This window comes from Marmota marmota, unplaced genomic scaffold, assembly GCF_001458135.2.
Source record: "Marmota marmota marmota unplaced genomic scaffold, marMar, whole genome shotgun sequence".
Taxonomy (NCBI): domain Eukaryota; kingdom Metazoa; phylum Chordata; class Mammalia; order Rodentia; family Sciuridae; genus Marmota; species Marmota marmota.
The window spans coordinates 296,606-316,395 of NW_025999960.1; the positions used below are offsets into that span (position 1 = coordinate 296,606).

The 19,790-nt window shown below is 38.1% G+C and overlaps 1 protein-coding gene across 17 annotated transcripts in view; it reads left to right on the top strand.

The window, feature by feature from the left end:
- The window catches only part of Ppfibp1 (PPFIA binding protein 1), a 199,756-nt gene that overhangs the window by 110,037 nt on the left and 69,929 nt on the right, over window positions 1–19,790 (top strand). For 16 of the 17 annotated variants that reach the window (XM_048802467.1, XM_048802468.1, XM_048802466.1 and 13 more), the window contains 2 exons: window positions 11,966–12,064; window positions 13,275–13,480. In XM_048802467.1, coding sequence (XP_048658424.1) covers window positions 12,001–12,064; window positions 13,275–13,480 — 270 coding nt within the window. In that variant the 5' untranslated portion in view covers window positions 11,966–12,000. Of the gene's footprint in view, window positions 1–8,166; window positions 8,173–11,965; window positions 12,065–13,274; window positions 13,481–19,790 lie in introns of those variants that run through there. The other variant, XM_048802471.1, reaches the window with a different exon arrangement.

Below are 19,790 nucleotides of genomic sequence, written 5' to 3' on the forward strand. Positions count from 1 at the left end.
TCCCAACATTCCCCCTTCTTTGTTATTATATGGAAAGGGACGTTGATTTATTCTAGGTACTTCCTGCTGAGTGGGGGCGTCGCCGGGGAAGGGGTCTGAAGGAGGGAAGTTAGGAGTCCCCACAAGAGAGCTGAAAAGATTGGTATAAGGTCAGATGTGACATCACAAAATGTTCCCTGAAGCCAAAGTCCATTATCACTTCATTCCAGTTGGTATAAGTCTCTACGTGTGGTACAAGCCAGGCATCATCAGATATCGCTCTCAAGAGGGTATCCCAGGGATCTTTGAAGGGTTTTTCAGCATTGTGAGGGATATTCTCTGGAGAAGGCGGTTGATTCATCTGTGGCCAGAAGCTGATAATTTCCAAGTAGAAGCTGGTTAAAAGTTTGGTTAGAGGTTTTACCTACTTGAGTTTGAATAAACTTTATAATACATGGTAAAAATAGACACATTAAAAAGATTACACATAGTGGTCCAAGGAAGGGGAGTGGACATTAAGGAAGAGAAAAGGTTTTGACTTGTTGGGGTCCTTAAGGTGGCTGCCAGGTCAGTGAGCTTAACAACATTGTTTTCTACAAGACCCGATTAATTGATATAATAACAGCATTCTTCCCTAAGGAAAAGATAGGTTCCGCCCTTTTCAGTGGTGAGTAAATCTAGGGCCCTGCGATTCTGAAGGGTGACTTGTGCCAATGAGGTGAACTGTTTTTGTAAGGATGTTAGAGATTCTGCTGTGGAAGTAAGTGCTCCTTCAAGCTTTGAATTAACGTCCTTGACAGCCCATAGGGAATGACCTAAGGCTTCTCCCGATAACCCTGCGCTTGCCACTGAGGCTGTTAATGAAATGCCTACCACTAACAGAAGAAATGCAGTCCATTTTCCACATTTTAGAGGGTTAAGGATGGATTTTACTTCAGAGTTGCTATAGAGAGTGAGCTATGGAACTATAGTGACTAATAAACATGTGCTAGACATGTTGGAGAGTATAAGGGTGGTGAGAGTGCCATTGCACCAGAAGAAGAGACCCAGTGGGGAATAAGTGGTTTGGTTGATGGTTAGGTTATGGTGGCAAAAACCTGGCAGAAGGGAATTGGGAATTGTGGATCCCAGAAGGCAAACCCGAGGAATTATGGTGAGGTTATTTTCCTCGGGTTCCCATAAAGGAACATTCTGCAGGGGTTTAATAGGATCCTTTTTGTAGGATGAGTTGGGCAAGCTGGAAACATCTGCGCTGGAAACTTTTATTGGAACTGCGGCAAGTAAGGGCCGTGCTAGGGAAGCTCACAGAAAGCAATTTGCTGGACTTGCAGCAGGGAAAGTTTGGTTTAGGTAGGACAATGTGTCAGTGATGATCTGTAAGCAGGTATAGATCAATGAAGCCTAAGAGTCAGAAGTGCGTTGGCTTTCTAGGGATGCAAGCAGCCGTTGTTCTGAGTGTTTTATGTTGGTTCAGACAAAAGAGACTGGGGACTCTATGGAAATATATTCCCGGGTAATGGATAAGGAACCACAGGGAGTGGAGTTGATCTACCAGTCTTTGCCTGGCTAGTGGCTCCTCATCTGAGGTGTGGGGAGTTTAGGTTTGATGCTTCCTTGTGGGGATATTGTAGAGCAGACAGAATAAGCAGAGTGGACCTGCTGGAGAGTAGTTCTCATTCCTAGGAAGTGAAAGAGGGGTTGTAAAAACTGGAAAAAGGCGTTAGAGAGGGTTTTAGATGGGCACAGAGTCTCTGGAGCCAGAGGAGTTGGTTACGAGTCGTAGGTCTCCATCTTGGGCATCAGGGCTGGTAGTCTTAAAGAAGTAGTTGATTGTCTAGCTTGTTGGTGAATTTGTGTATCTGATCTTGCAGGAACTTCTGTGGGCAATTTGATAGACATGGTCCTATTAGGAGAAACATAAAGAGGACTAACAGAGATTCTGTGAGCCGGGGGAACCAAGGCCATACTTGACTGAACATTCCCCATGGAGACCGTTAGCTAGTTGCTGTCTCCTCTTATTTAGCTGCTCTAGTCTTTTATTACTCTTCGGAATGACTTTTTGGCTTAACTGTTTTTGTTAGGTGTTTAAGATCAAGCTGGTCAAAATTGACTTTGTTTCTATCTATTGTTAAGAGTCAGCCGAGTTCCCATAGGGGTCACTCGTGGGTGAACTTGTGAACAGCTTCTTAGTTCTGCTAGTGCCATTTGCGCTAGGATGGGTCCAGGTCTTGCTTGACCATGTAGCTTCCCTTGGAAGCATCAGGGATGTCTCCTGTCTCCAATGACCCTCCTATTCACAGAAAATGTACGGATTGGCTTTTCATTCTCCAGTGGTCTCATTAATCTCCCTGATCAGGAGGTTATGTGGCCCAAAGCTCTTTAGAGAAGTTCCCTATTCTCTGGATTTGGATCAACTCAGAGGGCCAGAGCCAAATATTGGTTTTCTTGGCCATTTTAATTTGACTTTAAATCTTGATCATAAACATCCAGCAAAGTCAGTTTCACCTTAAATTGAGAGTATTGGGCTTTACCTGAAGCCTGGCTCACTTTGGAGTCATTCTTACATTTAGTAAGATGGGGAGGCACAGCCTTATCTCAGGTAAGCCAGGGCTCTTTATAAATTTTAGGTAAAGTGTTCTAGTATTGAAGTTGATATTTGTTTTTAAATGTCATTTTATAATGTTTATATATATATATTGTTGCTTGATGTCACATGAATACTACTAACACAATATGATATTACATTTAAATTGTACCCAGTGTATAGAACTTTATATTAATCTTATTGATAACAGGTCCATTTATAGAACATTAAATGATAATAATAAATCTCCAATATGTTATTATTATAAGCCTAAAATTACCATGTAGCCTTTTGGAGAACATCAGCTTGATATCATTTTTTTTAAAGCTTCTATCTTAATGACTTATATACCTGGAAAATATGAACACATTTAATATACAAAGAAGAGTAATAAGTACCACAATTATTATTGATGTTTTTATATTAATCAAGTTTAGCTCTTAAAGAAATAACATATCACAATATTGCAAAATAATAATTGTTGTTTAACCATAGTTGTATAATGTTTAATTCCTTTAAGATTACTTGCTCAAAAAACTTACATATATAACCCACTTACATAGACCTTCTTTATCATTTACTTAAATCCTCTTATTTACTTAATTTTGTAGACTCTCTTATCCAGGAACACATTTTCCTTCTATTAAATCCATATTTAGAATTTTCTAATTTCTCTTTCCCATCTGTTAACTCCTTCTTTATTCACATTTTGAAATAATCCTTGTAAATTTCTGTATTTAGGCAAATTATTCCATTTTAATGAGAGATATTTTGTTATTTGCAGCACACAATTAGTCACATCTGTTTACCATTTCATGAAACATAAACAATGTTTAAGTATATAGAATTATACTGTTGTAGGGACAGACAAGGCAAGGCACCTAAGATAGCAGTGAAGATAGGGAAACAGTCTTATTTGGTTGTAGCCAGATTCAGAGGGAACATCTTCTGCTATAATCTATTAATCCCCTGAACCCCAAGTTCAGGTAGTTTCAGAATTTTGTACCCAACATGTAAGGGAAGGGGCTCAGAAGTTCACAGTCTGCTGAAGTTCACAAAAAGCAGTTTGTTTTTTTTTGTTGTTGTTGTTTGTTTGTTTGTTTGTTTGGTGTGTGTTCTGGGCAAGTTAACCTTTCAAGGACACTTGGGAAGGGGAGACCTTTTTTTTTTTCTTTTTCTTTCCTCCCCCTGCCAGCTGTTACCATGGAGCCCAGTTGGTAACTTTGTTATCTTAGAAATGTAGCCATCTCTGTGAAGCCCCAGCTCAAGGCCAGAGGCCTTATTTATATATTTTGTGAAAAACTAGTAAGGGGGTGTCTAGCTTTTTGAGTGCTGATTCTTCCAGCCAGTGGCCAAGTAAAACAGGGTAATATGAAAAGAGGAAGTTTATCTACATAGGGGAATGTCCTTCCACTTTTTTGAGTGCTCGCAGAAGTTAAAAAGGTCACAAAGAATTTGAGGATCTAGAGACCCCTCTGGGGGCCATTGGTTTTGGTTGTCTAATTGGTAATATGGCCAATTCTGTGTACTGAATTTGATGAGGAGTTTGGGTTTGATGTCAGGAGTGAGGGACAACTGGTTAAGATTAGCCAGGAGGCATTTGAGACGGGAATCATCAGGGAGGGAAGAAGAGGCTCCCATAATGCCTCTTGACAGGAAGAAAAGAGGTGAATTGCCTGGACTGGAACAGATTTTGGTTGAGTTTCCTATAGGCGTCCCCGAAAAGAGAAGTCAACCAAAGAGACTCGGGCCCGGAGGGCAAATGAGTCGTCACCAAAGAGCCCAACCAGCGAGACCTCGGAAGGCCAGGAGTCACAGGCCGCCTGAAGTCAGGGCTTTTCCCAGGAGAGGAGAAGGAAAATTTAGATAAAGAGAGTCAGAGAGTGCCTATTCTTCTGTCCCTTATAGCTCATCAACCATGAAATGGGCATCCACAGAGTCCACCGTTACTGTGAAAGTCATGGTGGGGTGCGTTCTCTCCTCCAAACTAGGCTTCAAGAGCCTTGCTGGACGTTCACAGTCAAGGCCTTTGCATATAGCCGTTTGGAGATGGATTCCCAAAGAAGGGGAGGGGACTCACCTATTGTCTATCAGAAGGAATCACCTATTGGAGAGCCGATGTTGGGTGGAATGTAGCAGCGCTCAAAAAGGTAAACATGGACGGGGAACCTTGAGAGAGGGGGTCCTCAGAATGAGGAATCTCTCCTCCCAGGTTTCGGCACCAATGAAAAGCCAAGATTCGTGGTCGGAGATTAAAATGCACACACACAGATAGCAGTGACAAAGATGAAGCACTTTATTGCAAGCTGGTGCTAGCTTATATAGAAAGTGAAAGTCAGTTATCTTAAACCAGAAGCTCCCGGGGCCAATCATAGTAAAGGTCAGGTCATCACCTACATCACTCACGTCCACCCTGCATAAGATTCATGGGGGGGCACGAACTCTCCACAAGCATGGAAGATGGGTAGGGGGGGGACCAATTAGAAAATTTTCAAAACAACTTGTTATCTGCCCACTGGCAATTTGCCCACCGCCATGTCTGAAGGCCTGGGGAGTTCTTAGGGAAACTCCCAACGTTTATTAACATTTATTTCATTTATATCTAACGTGATAATTTATATGGTTCAACTTAAGTCTACCAGCTTGGCATTTTGATATTTTTCTTTCTCCTTTTTATCCATTGTTCCTCCATTGCCTTCTGGGTTTAATGAAATTGAAGATTTTATTAGTATTCCTTTTCATCATCCTCATTGTTTTTTTACTTATATCTTTTTTTTTTTTTAGAGAGAGAGAATTTTTTTAATATTTATTTTTTAGTTCTCGGCGGACACAACATCTTTGTTGGTATGTGGTGCTAAGGATCAAACCCGGGCCGCACGCATGCCAGGCGAGCGTGCTACCGCTTGAGCCACATCCCCAGCCCCTACTTATATCTTTTTATTGTTTGGGTGGATTATGTTTTATCTTCTTGTCATAGTCTGCCATGTGTTAGAAATTAGATATCTTTGTATAATGTAAGGATTTTACCCCATCCTGTTCTTTGAGCCAATAAGCTTGCAGTTGTTTTCTCCTGATTCCCAGCAGGCACTCTGTATCACAGGGTCTGGTGATGCCCTAGGGGAGAGCTGTATAAAGGTAAATCTTATTCCTGGTTCTCTTTTTCTGAAGAGCTGAATTCCCCCCACTGTCTGTCTGCTTCTAGTCACCTCTCCAACTTCTTCAAAACATGTTTTTATATTTTATTTACACTTTGTTTTGCTATTTGTGAAACAGTTCATTTAATAAAATCTATCCCACCATGATCAAAACTAGAATTACCCTTGGTTATTTTCAGTATTGTAATAAACACTTTTGAATTCATCACTCAAAAATTTGTGAGTAACTTTGTTATCATTCCCTTTTAATCTTTTTGTATAGTTACATTGAATTTGTATTTCTAAAATGTATAATCAATATTTACTTACAATATAATGAATATTTATTAACAGATATGTATGTGTGTATGTGTGTGCATGTGCATATAGAAAACCAATTAAATACATAGTTGTGAGAAGAAAGGAGTTAGAGAGTACTGGGATCTGAATTAGAACAAGATATATTCCATGTTTGTATATTTATGTCAAAATAGATTCTACTCTTATTTATAACTAAAGAACCAATGAATAAAAAAATTATGCATAGCCCTCACCCTTTTAATTATAATTAAAATGAATTACCAATAAAATAATTAAATACATATATGTCATTGCTTTAACTTTATAAAAAAATCTTGTTACTGGAAACTCTTAAATTTACTATTGTATTGCATAAATTTGTCCATACTGCACATATGTTGGTTTTAGTTTGTTTTGACAACTGTGTGTGTATCCTGCTGTTGTGCTATGACACACGACTAAACTGGTTAGGGTCACTCCAGGAGAAGTGGGCTGTCATGAAATAATGACACATAAACAGAGAAATGCCTTTTTTCTTTGGGTTCTGTGATGGCCCCTCTGACCCAGCTCCCACCAGGTAGGCAAGGCAGGCAAGAAAAGGAGGGAGCACACCTCGAACCCGGGTTTTATTAATGGAGGAAACTAATCCCATGGAACATTCTATCCAAAAAAGGGCAGAAGGGTAGGATTACTACAAACATGTGGGTGTGATTCAACCCCATCAGGTGACATCCACTCCCAGAGCTACACCTTTCTTATCCAAGCAGAGGTAAAGTCCAGTTGCATTGCAGGGTGCAATACCAGTCCAGTACCTCTTTACTCAGGACTTAAAGGTGTGTTCATAGCTCCTAAACAGGGCAGCCCTGACACCACAGTTTGTTTATCTTCTCTCCTGTAGATGGATATTTGAGTGGTTTTCTGTGTTTTTGTTCTTGTAAAGATTCCTTCTTGTGAAGATTTGTGTATTAAAATCAACGCAAAGTGGGTCAAAGACCTAGGAATTAGATCCCAAACTGCAACAGCTAGAAGAAACTGTAGGCCCAACACTTCAACAGGTTGTCTATCACAGGAACTGACTTCCTTAACAAGATCCCTAAAGCACAAGAAATAAAAACAAAAGTCAGTAAGTGGAATGGTATTAAATTATAAAACTTCTCACAGCAAAGAAAAAAAGAGCATGAAGAGAATCCCACAGACTGCAAGATCTTTGCTCCTCAGATAGGACAGAATATTTATGAAAAGCTCAAAAAAACTTAACACACACAAAAGAAAAAGAAGTAAATAACCCAGTTAATAGATGGGCAAAAGAACTAAACAGAAATATCTCTTTCTCTCTCTCTGTCTCTCTCTGTCTCTCCGTGTATGTCTCTCTCTCTCTCTCTCTCTCTCTCTCTCACACACACACACACACACACACACACACCAGGGATTGAACCCTGACTTAATCATTGAGTCACATTCTCAGACCTCCACTTTTTTTAGTTGTTGATGGACCTTTATTTTATTTATGTATATATGGTGCTGAGAATCGAACCCAGTGCCTCACACATATTAGGCAAATGCCCTACCACTGAGTCACAAACCCAGCCCTTTTTTACATTTTAGAGACAGGCTCTTGCTGAGTTGCTTTAGGGCCTCCCTAAGTTGCTGAGGCTGGCTTTAAACTGTGTTCCTCCTGTCTCAGCCTCCTAAAATGATAGAATTGTAGGTGTGCACTGCCATTCCCACCTAAAAAGAAATTTCTCAAAAGAAGAAATACAAATAGCCCCAAACATTTTTTTTTTAAGTTCAACATTTCTAGCAGTTAGGTAAATGCAAATAAAAAAAACAAAACACATTGTGATTTAATCTCAGAATGGCAGTTATTAAGAATACAGATAATAAGAATTGATGGTGACGGTATGGAGAAAAAGTATATTGCTGGTGAGACTGCAAATTAGTGCAACCACTTTGAAAAGCACTGTGGAGATTTCTTAAAACAACAACAACAACAACAACAACAAAAAAAAAAAAAAAACTAGAAATGAACCCACCATATGACCCAGCTATCCCACTCCTTAGCATATTTCTAAAAAATCTAAAATCCACATATTATAGGAATGCAGCCACATCAGTGTTTATAGAAGCATAATTCACAATAAACAAGCTATGGAAACAACTTAGATTTTAAAAAATGTTGTATATAAACACAAGGGTGTATTACTCAGCCATAAATAAGAGTGAAATTATGGAATTTGCTAGTAAATTAATGGAACTGGAGACTATGGTGCTAAGTGAAAGTTGGACCCAGAAAGTCCAAAGTTGAATGTTTTATTTGATATGTGGAAGTTAGTCCAAAATAAAGAGGGGTAGAGGCAGGATGGGAGATTTCTATCAAAATAGAAGATCAGTGGAGTAGAGGAAGGGGATTGAGGGGGAGGGAGGAAGGACAGGATAAGGCAAAAACAGTGGAATGAATCTGACCTAACTTTTCATTTAGGTATATGGTATGTGGATATACCATAGTGAATCTCATTATTATGTATAGCCAGAAGACACTAAAAGAAAAAAAAAAAACTAGCAGAAAGATCAGCAGAGTAGAGAAAAAGGAACAGGAAAAGGAAGGCAAATGAAAGTACTGGGGACCAAATAAAAGCAAATTATATTCCACACTTTTATAATTTTGTCACAATGAGTTTGTTATATATAATTAATATGAACCAATAAAATATGAAGGAAAAAAATATTATGTATTGTTCTTGGTTATATACTTTGGAGGAAATAGTATTGTACTGGCAATGAATGTGAATGTTTAATTTTAGATGATAATGCCACATCATTATTCAAAGTAGTGGAACCATTGTACAATCCCACCACTGCTCTATAGGAAATTTTGTGACTTCACATCCTCTGTAACACTTGGCAGTGGCCATTTATTTTGCTAATCAGGTAGCAAATGATATGGCATGTTTTAAGTTCTTTGATTATTAAAGATATGAAGAATCTCCTTACGTTTTTATTAATTGAAAGTATTTCCTTTTCTTTTACATGTCTATGTGCTCACCCCTACAATTTTTTAATTATCTTTAGGAATTCTTTACTTGTATAATACTGATCTGTAGATCACCTATATCCAACTACTCTCTTTATTAGAGAGCTCTGTGGCCTTTGAATCTGTCATTGCTCCCTGACCACCTATGTAATTGCAAGCCCCTCCAAACCCGGGACCCTTTTATCCTACTCCATCTTTTCCTCCTTAGCACCTACCACCTTTGCCAAATTATATATGCTTTATTACATGTCTTACTATTGTTCCCTTACTGTTACTTGTAGGCTGCTGTATGATAAATGTAGAGATAGAAAGTAAGCATTTGTAAGCTCTTTTAGCAATTCAATATTGTCATTATTTTAAACAAAGGATTTGGTCTCTAATGAGCTGCAGTGGTTTTTTTTTTTTTTTTTTTTTTAAATTTTATTTCAAGACAGGGTCTTACTGAGTTTTTTTAGTGCCTTGCTGTTGCTGAGGCTGGCTTTGAACTCTCGATCCTCCTGCTTCAGCCTCCTGCACTACTGGGATTATAGGAGTGGGTAGTCATGCCCAGCTTGGAGTATTTTTTAAAATTGACTCCTCACCCACTTGACAAACATAGTTGAGGCTGTCTCACCCCTCCTTGTCATAGCATTTAAAAGGCTCACTGAAACACAGATGAAATAGAGAACTACATGTCACACTTGAGAAAGTGATTCTGTTCTACACAAAATACAGTTACTAAACAAGACAAATATTGGATTTTGTAGTTTAGTGAAGTGGTAAATGTTTTTCTAATGTGGGCATTACTTTTATTGGTATTCCTATGTCTATAGCTGAGCCTGATGTGTTTGTCTTTGTTTTATATGTACACATATGTACACGTTTATGTATGTATATATGTGTGTATATATTGCTACTTTTAAAATGAAAGGGAATGGGAGCCACTTAATTATGTGAAATTCAGGGATTGTCACACTCTTCTACTTAATCTGTTATACTCTCAGTTTTCATATTTCAAATATCCAGCCTGAATTGTGGCTATTAAATTTGTGTCCCATCTCTTTGGTCTGTGACAGCTGAGTATTTGAGTAAAAATTTAAAATTTCTCCAGGTTTATAACCTAGCTTGTTGACCTCTTGGTTTCTGATTAAACAACAACCAAAACAAACAAACAAAAAAAACCCCACAAGATATGGACAGCAAGTATTTTAAAGCGTTTTGCCCGTCAGACACCTACTTGATCTTACTATAAGCTAACATTTAAAAAAAATCAAAGTAATATTTCAGAAGAATTATGTGGCATTTTATTAGAAAGAATAGGAGAGAACTGATCCAAGAAACTGATAACAGAGCTATAAATATATTTATGAAGATAAAGTGGTAAGTACTATGTGGCTGCTTGGTAACAGAGGGCAAAGGTTTCTGTTAAACAGCGTGTTCTTTATTTCCGAGATATTTAGTACACCACAATATCTACAAAACAGCAAGAGCCTTATTCGGGCCTTTTGGGAGAATCTACATGGCTGCCTACACTGGTACCTAAAAAAGCATTAATTAACTAATGTTGAAAATCATATAATCTTGACTTTTTCCTATCAGTGGCCAATTTTTTAGAAGTATAATTTCAATATATTTTCACAGGTAAAAATTGTGACACAATTTCAGAATAAATCTACTCCTGAGATAGAATCAAATAAAAATTCACCATTATAATAGAAGTCAGAGAGACCTTGGTTCTATGAAGGGCATTCTTTTCTCTATTTACTTGCTGTTTCCTTACAAATATCAAACATCTCAGTCCTCATTTATAAAATGGAGAGATAAATTTATCCATTCCATAGAGTTGTTGTTATGAATATTATAAATAATTACGTAACAGTGTGGGGACCACTACAGGTACTCAGTACATGATAGCTGTTGTTATATTACAAAGTACCAGTAGTTGGGGGTAGGGGTGTTTAGTACAGTTGGTCCTCTGTATCCACAGATATAACCAGCTGCAGATGGAAAATGTTTTTAAAAATTGCATCTCTGATGAACATGTACAGACTTTTGTTTTTGTTTTTAGTCCCTAAACAATGCAATTTTACATCTATTTATATACCATTTATATTGTATTAAGTATTATAAGTAATCTATGCAGATACCATGTTATTTTATATAAAGGCATTTAGGATCCATGGATTTTGGTATCCAAGGAGGAGTCCTTGAACCAGTCCCCCAGGGATGCCAAGGGATGACTGTGTATATACAGTTAAACCCTTTTCTTAGATCTTACTATAAACTTGTATTTAGAAAAATTTTAAAAGCAAGGTGCAGTAGAACACCCTCGTGATTCAACAACTTGGGAAGCTAAGGCAACTTAGCAAGACCCTATCTCAAAAAATAATACAAGGGCTGGGAATATAGTTCAATGGTAGAGTACCCCTGGGGTTCAATTCCCAATACTGAAAAATTAAGAGAGCAGAGATTGGGTAGAAATGGTACAGTCAGAAAGAAGTCTTTCTGAGCCCCCATGGCCCTCATTAGGCTTCTATCACCTTCCTGATGCCCTTTGCAGACTCCTGGGGCTCTAAAGAGAACAACATGGAAATCATTGTGTTGGGTTTTGATTGATTGATTAATTGATTGATTGATTGCTGTGCTGGGGAGTGAAAACGGAGCCTTGTACATACTAGGCAAACGCTCTACCTGTGAGCTATCTGCAGGCCTCTACTGAACTTTAAATAACCTTGAGTGCAAGAACTGAAACTTATTTTATTAACTGATATGGGTACATTACAGTAAATGATTGGCCACAGCCTATTAAAAAATTCAGTTAATTCAGCTCCACTACTTCTGAAGTTCTCTCTCTCTCTATTTGACTGCCAAGTGGAGTTATAATTTGAAGTGGAATTAGCAGACTCCACTAGCAGGCATGCATCATTTTAAGCATGTAATGATATTATTTCTTTTCAGATCTTCATCCAAATTTGCCATTGACAAATAAGAAAATGATGAGTGATGCAAGTGACATGTTGGCTGCGGCACTAGAGCAGATGGATGGTATTATAGCAGGTAATCTGATCTTCTGAAGAATGGAATAACGACAGTTCCTCTGCTCATTTGACTTTTTCATTACAACTCTTCTATTACTTCCTACACTTTGTCTTATTTTCACTATTAGTTCTCTGCCCAATGTCTTTAGGTTCCCCATGATTTTATCTTTGTTCTTCTCCATTCTTTACCAGAATTATTCTCAAATTTTATTTTTAAATGTCAAAAATTCCAATTTTATCCTAGATTTTTCATCAAGGTTAAAGAATTTGCATCTCAGGCTGTTCTGATGTAAGTGGTTCATGGACTTTATTTTGAGGGTTAGTGCTCTACCCCACATCCATGAATGATCTGTTCTCTTCAATATACACTTTACCAGTGACTCTGGTAAAGTCCCAATCCACTAAACTTCAGGTCTATAACTCTAATTGCCAGCCAGATCTCTCCCCTGAAATGTCATAGAGGTACATCAGTGTCATTATTTAAAACATTGAGTTATGTAATGTGTGCCTGGGTTCAATCCCTAGCACAAAACACCAACCAACCAAACAAACAAAAATTGAGTTTAGTATCTTTCCCTGGAAGTCTCTCTAGTAGCCTGTATCTCACTTCATTTCATAACCCTCTATCTACCATTTCCTAAGCCAGAAATTTAAGTCATTTTGGACATATGAGAAAATAAAAATAAAAGAGACAAAGAGCAATATATGCTTGTTTTCAGAATGGGCTTTGGGTCAGTTGTATGAATTTAAGCAGTTGTATGAATTTAATTCTGGCAAGTTAACTGGGAGTTGGACTTCTTGTCTTTGGAATTGTGCTATCAAATGTCTGCCTCCATGCATAGCTCCTTTTCAGGGAATTTGAAGACTATAAATTCTCTAAAATTTTGGTTTTCTAAAATGCATTACTCTACCAAAACTGCTGTGCCACCTTTTTATCTGTCGTTTTCTGGGCGCAGCACACCTTACATCAAGGACTACCATGTTCTTTTTCTTTTTATACCATACAGTTGGCCTCCTTGTTAGATATTGCACCATTGATAAGTATCATCAATTAGATGGTTTTATTTTTCCATCAAATATCTGTGACTTGGGAAGATTTACATGATAAAATTATTGTCTTACCCTGTTTCTTGTTTTGATTAATTAGGTGGTTTACCCCCTTCAGCTATGATGTTTTATCTATCATAAATTCTCTTGCTTTCTGTCTTATTTTTTTTTTTTTAATCTAGGTTCTAAGGCCCTGGAATATTCCAATGGGATCTTCGATTGCCAGTCTCCCACCTCTCCATTCATGGGAAGTTTTCGAGCTCTACACCTTGTAGAAGATCTTCGTGGATTGTTAGAGATGATGGAAACAGATGAGAAGGAGGGCTTGAGATGCCAGATTCCCGATTCTACAGCAGAAACGCTTATTGAGTGGCTTCAGAGTCAAATGGTAAGTGTCCATGTGCAGTGTATTTGTGCTGTGAATCTTGGTTGCTTATTCCAAAATTTAAAGCGTAAAATACCTAATTAGAACTAGAAAAAAACTACAGGGTAACATGTTAGTTTCTCTTTTATCCCTTAAGAGATTCCAATTCGTTTTAAGAATAACTTTTTAAAAAAGTGCCATTTCCGTCTATGAGTGCCAACCTGTCACTAATTTGCTCATAAGTACTGGCTTTTAAATTGTGTCTGAATAACCAGTTATGGCTTAAAACAAATGGTCTTGTAAATATAATAATAGATGCTGTCTCAATGATAATGGGAAGTTCACTACAAATGATTCAATGACAATTCTCTATGGAAAGTGTAATGAGGGGCTAAGGTTATAGCTCAGCCATAGAAAGTGTAATGAGTAAGACACTTCAAAAAGCAACAGAAGGGGCTGGGGATGTGGCTCAAGCGGTAACACGCTCGCCTGGCATGTGTGCGGCCCGGGTTCGATCCTCAGCACCACATACAAACAAAGATGTTGTGTCCGCTGAAAAAACTAAAAAAAAAAAAATTAAAAATTCTCTCTCTCTCTCTCTCTCTCTCTAAATTAAAAAAAAAAAAGCAATAGAAGTTTAGTAGTGTCATTTGATATGAAGTGCCATCTAGTAGTTAGTGCCAATCATTTCATTTCAATTCCAGTTCTGGATTTGGGCTTTAAGTGGTTTTTAGAACAAGGAGCCTTCTTTTAAGGTCTTCTCAAAAATTGATGATGTGGTAGAGCTGCCCTTCCTTTAGACACAATGGGAGCAACTAAGAACAGAGCAGGGAGGAAGAGCAGGAGGAAAAAGATTATCATTAAACAGAGACATGAGGTGGGAGGGAAAGGTAGAGAAAAGGGAAATTGCATGGAAATGGAAGGAGACCCTCATTGTTATACAAAATTACATATAAGAGGTTGTGAGGGGAATGGGAAAAAAAAAACAAGGAGAGAAATGAATTACAGTAGATGGGGTAGAGAGAGAAGATGGGAGGGGAGGGGAGGGGGGATAGTAGAGGATAGGAAAGGTAGCAGAATACAACAGTTACTAATGTGGCATTATGTAAAAATGTGGATGTGTAACCGATGTGATTCTGCAATCTGTATTTGGGGTAAAAATGGGAGTTCATAACCCACTTGAATCTAATGTATGAAATATAATATGTCAAGAGCTTTGTAATGTTTTGAACAACCAATAAAAAAAAATAAAACCTAAAACCAAAAGCTGTATACAAAAAAAAAAAAGAATATCACAAAACAGATTCAAAGATAGGAGAGGTGGTATTTTCAAATATTTAAAGGATACTTAATTTTTAGTAAGATGTATGAATAGTTTATGAATTAATTTTGTTTATATAAAAACTAATGACAATTTGTGTGGAAGGATCAAGATCTGTTTCTGGATCTGTGGTAAAAGTAAAAGCTGCTTGCTCCGGAAGGCTTAATAGCTAAAATATTTTTTTTGTAATGTGTAGCAAATGCTGGTACTCCCAGCCCATCCTGCACTGAATGTTCTTTCATTGACACCCAATTTACCTCTCTATATCTGAGTGCATATTATATGATCCATCCTTCAGTGGTGGTGCTTAATTTTTCTGTTAAAGTTTTTGTGAGAATGATGAAAAGTGATGATGATGATAATGATGATAACGAAGATATCTGAATATGTTAGGTCTGTCACTCACTTCTTTTTCAGAAACTGCAGTGGTGGTATCACTGATGTTCAGACATGCCAAGTACTAGCCTCAGGGCTTATTCACGGCTGCTCACTCTCCCTGGAAAGTTTTCTTCAGGTGGCTAGCAAGCACCCTTACAATCTTCTGGTATTTACTCAGAAGTTGTACTCTCAGTGGGGCTCTTTTCATCTTGTCTAAAATATTCACATTCATTCTGTCTCCCTGCTTAGTCTTTTTCTTAGCATTCACCACTTTTTTATGTACTATGTATTTATCATATTTATATAATTTATTTCTGTCTTTGTAGCCACAATGTAAGCATCATGAATTACAGAATTTTTCCTTTAAGCCACAAAAAAAATAAACCATTGTATTTCTGATGTCTGGAATGACATCTGGCATACGTTAAGTGCTCAATCATTATGTGCATAATGAGTGATACTCTGTGAATGACAGAATAGTATGTATATTCAAATGAACTAAAGTCATTTGTTTATTCCTTGGATGAGTACTGATTTGTTGGTTTGTATTTTTGGTTGCTTTCTATCTTATTATTTAACATTTTGAATCCACAAAATGACAAATACCTCACTGAACTCACAAAGATTCAGGTATCATCCTAAAACTGGCAACAAGAAGTGAATGTGGATTTAGAGAGATAAGGGTTTATTGTTGTTGTTGTTGTTGTTACATTTATTTATACCTATCTAATTTACTTATATCTATTCCCTTAACTTGGTCCTAAACCTTTCAAATTAAGTGTGCTTTCTCAAGTACAAAGAGAAGGAAAGAATAAAACAAGAGGCAAAAACCAAAGATGCTTCATTTACTTTATTTATTTAAAAAAATTTTTAGTTGTAGTTGAACACAATATCTTTATTTACTTATTTTTATGTGGTGCTGAAGATCAAACCCAGGACCTTGCACGTCCTAGGCGAGTGCTCGACCACTGAGCCACAATCCCAGCCCTCATTTACTTTTGATCTAATTAGATGAGTTGCCCTGGAAAGTTCTTGCAATATTTTCTTTCAGTCAATGAAACTGAGGACCATGACCTGATCCTTATCAGCAAGGGGGTCAGACAATGAAATCCCAAATGCATCTGATTATGTGGCAGTTTTAATTTTGAGACAATCTCAGAGTCAGCAGAAGTTCTAAAAATATAATTTTAAACAAAAGGAATGAAAACGCTTATGGTGATAACTCCAAATCATGGGGGAAATGAGACATTCTTACCAGCTTCTCTTATCTGTTCAGTTATCATAATATATTACTTTTTTGTATACTTTTTTTAAAGTAGATAATATTAATTCCAAATATGCATTTTTGAAAGTTTCTGTAAAGAATGGCAATCATCAAGAATATAGGCAACAATAAATGTTGGCAAAGGTGTGGTGGAAAAGGTACACTCATATATTGCTGGTGGGACTGCAAATTGGTGCAACCACTATGGTAAGCACTATGGAGATTCCTTAGAAAACTGGAAATGGAATCACCATTTGACCCAGCTATCCCACTCCTTGGTTTATACCCAAAGGACTTAAAATCAACATACTATAGTGATGCAGCCACATCAGTGTTTATAGCAGCTGAATTCACAATAGCTATACTATGGGATCAACCTTGGTGTTCCTCAATAGATGAATGGATAAAGAAAATGTGGTATATGTACTCAATGGAATATTACTCAGCTTTAAAGAAGAGTGAAATCATGGCATTTGTCAGTAAATGGTTGGAATTGGAGAATATCATGCTAAGCAAAATAAGCCAATCCCACAAAACCAGAGGCCAATTTTTTTTCCTAATATAAGGATGCTAATTCACAGTAAGGTGGGGGTACTAGAGAAGAATAGTGTTATCTTAGATTACCTTAGGTAGAGGGAAGTGATGGGAGGAAAAAGGAGGGGATGTGGGGATAGGAAAAATAGTGAAATGAAATAGACATTATTACTGTATGTATATATGTGACTGCATGACCAATATGATTCTGCAAACATATACACTCAGAAAAATGAGAAATTATATCCCATCTATGTATGATCTATTAAAGTTCATAAATGAAAAAAACAAAAAACACCATGAGTCACAGTGGCTCACATTGGTAATCCAGGGACTTGGGAGGCTGAGGCAGGCGGATCAACAAGTTCAAGACCAACCTGGGTGACTTAGTGAGACCCTATCTCAAAGCAAAAACAATAAAAAGGGTTGGGGATATAGCTCAGTGGTAGAGTGCCCCCTGAGTTCAATTTCCAGTCTGGGAAAAAAATATAGAAACAAGCCAAAATTTATCAATAAGCATAACATGTAAGTTAAATAAAGGGACCCATTAAGAACCACCCCCCAAAAAAAAAGCTTCTGTAAAAGTACCAATACTCGTTAAAGAGTTCAACCATGGGACATGTTCTCCCCAGGGCTGCTGGCAATACTCCCTGGGTCCCTGACTCCTTGCTGCACAGTTCATTCCATCCCACCCTCCTCCCACCCCTGCTGCTCTCTGACCAGCCTCTCTCTTCATGTGTGCCTCTGGAAGATATTTTCTCAAGCCCTGGCAAACAAGATACATCTTAAGCTTGTGTCCTATAAAGGATCATAGTCATCTGAGTTATGCAGTATCTCAGGGAGACGTCCTAGCTAAAATTGTAGCAGTTTGCATCTGAGGTTCAGCATAGGAAAACAAATTGACCAAGTCAGCAGAATTCTCAGTTGAGAGGCCAGGGCAGAGTAAGAGATGAGAGTTGTGCTTTTAATGGTATCCCAGACTGCTGGTATTTGTTAGGATTGAATGGAAGGAGCTTTCTCTGTTACTGTATGTAAGTATGTAAGTGAGTAAAGAACCAGTAAGTGAGAAGGACAATAGGGACAGCATTTTTTCTTGCTTTGTATTATCCTTCCCAAAGTTGAGAGACGCTTTTTGCTAGATATGCATCCTGTCGCATAGTTGGCTTTCAACAAATATCAAATAAATGAATGAGATGGGTGAATGAATTACTGACTGTGCTACTACACCAGGATAAGAGCTGGTGCTTCTCTACTAGGGACTTGGGGACCTTCATTTCTTTATCAACTCAGAACTTTGGAATATATCTCTGACCAGGATAATGTACTCTCAACATGTAGCCTTTTCCCAATTGCAGAAGCTTCAGGAATCATGGTCTGCATACAGATAAGATCAGAGGGACCAGAGCTTGTCTTTCTCACTCAAGCAAGGTATCTATAAGAGCCTTTTAGGAGACACTAGGAAATCTGTCCAACTTGCTCACCCTGCAACAGCCATGGCTACACACATGCCAGGATGCTTTGTATGCATTAACTGTAAAACCAAGCAGCCTCTGTGTATTGGCAATTGATATTTTGGTAACAGAACACCTAAATGCTGTAAGAGAAGCCTCTCAAGATATTTCTGTCATGACTGGCAGATGACAGCACGTGGCATCTGCTTTTTGAGGCAGAATTTCGGGTGTAATTTAACTTTTTCAATAGTAAATTTTGGAGACTGGCCACCTGGTTTTCTCACTCCAGAGCACTGGTTTTTACTCTGGTTTACACTCTCTGTCTATTGAAAATAAACACTGAGAAAATAAAACTCAGAAAAACAAACAAAAGTAAAATCCATTGTCTGTTTTTGACTACGTATGAAGCTCTACTTGAAAAGTGCAGGGTACATTTAAGCTTGTCCTAAGGTTCTGTCTCTGAAGCATGTTCTGACAGCACTTAATAAACTGATGTTTTTTTTATAGCTGAAGGGTTTGGTTGGGCTTTGTGGGTGTGATGAAGTATATGTGAGGTATTTCCCTCCTTTTTTTCTTTTTGAGCAGAAATAATGATGAGATATGGTGGATAAACAAAGGGCTTCTAAAGAGATTGTTCCTATTGTTTGAGGATCTTATTTAATCTTTTGAGTTACAATAGAAACGTAGGAGGGGAAAAAACAAGCGAGCTGTTTGCAGGACTGACCTAGAGTTAGAGGTGTAGTAGTACACTATAGGCACTGGCAAATCGGAAGGGATGATTGAATGGCAGCCAGAGTGGCCCTGAGAGTATTACCTATGTACAGCATAAAGATGAAGCTTTGCCACTCACATACCCTCATTCCATCACATCTGGTGAGAGGACATGGAACAGATTGCTGTCTCTGCCTGAAGACTGATTTCCAATATTGTTGGTATTGTGCTCTTTCTTTCTTGGACACAAACTGTGTGAGATGCTTTATTCTGTTGGACTCAAGTGAAATATGATTTCTGTATTGATGGCTGAAGGATCAAGTCTCAGTCTCCTTGAACAATGTCTAACAGAAAGCAGATATGCAATAAATGTTTAATCATAGTAGTAGAGTTATAATACTGATGAGGACAAGAAACACTCTAGTAGTAGACATGCCTTTTAGTGACTAGAGATAACATTTAATTAAAGGAGACAGTGGGAAAGAAAAGGCCCAGTGGCCCGCGGAGGGGCAGAGCTGCCAACCACTCCTGCAGAACAGGAGCAGCGGCCTGCTGAGAGGCAGAGCCGCCCCCTCCCCCCACGCCTGCAAGGTAGATGGAACTGTGACCACCCACAGAACAGGCCCAGCGGCCTGCTGAGGGGCAGAGCCGCCCCCCACCCCCCGCGCCTGCCAG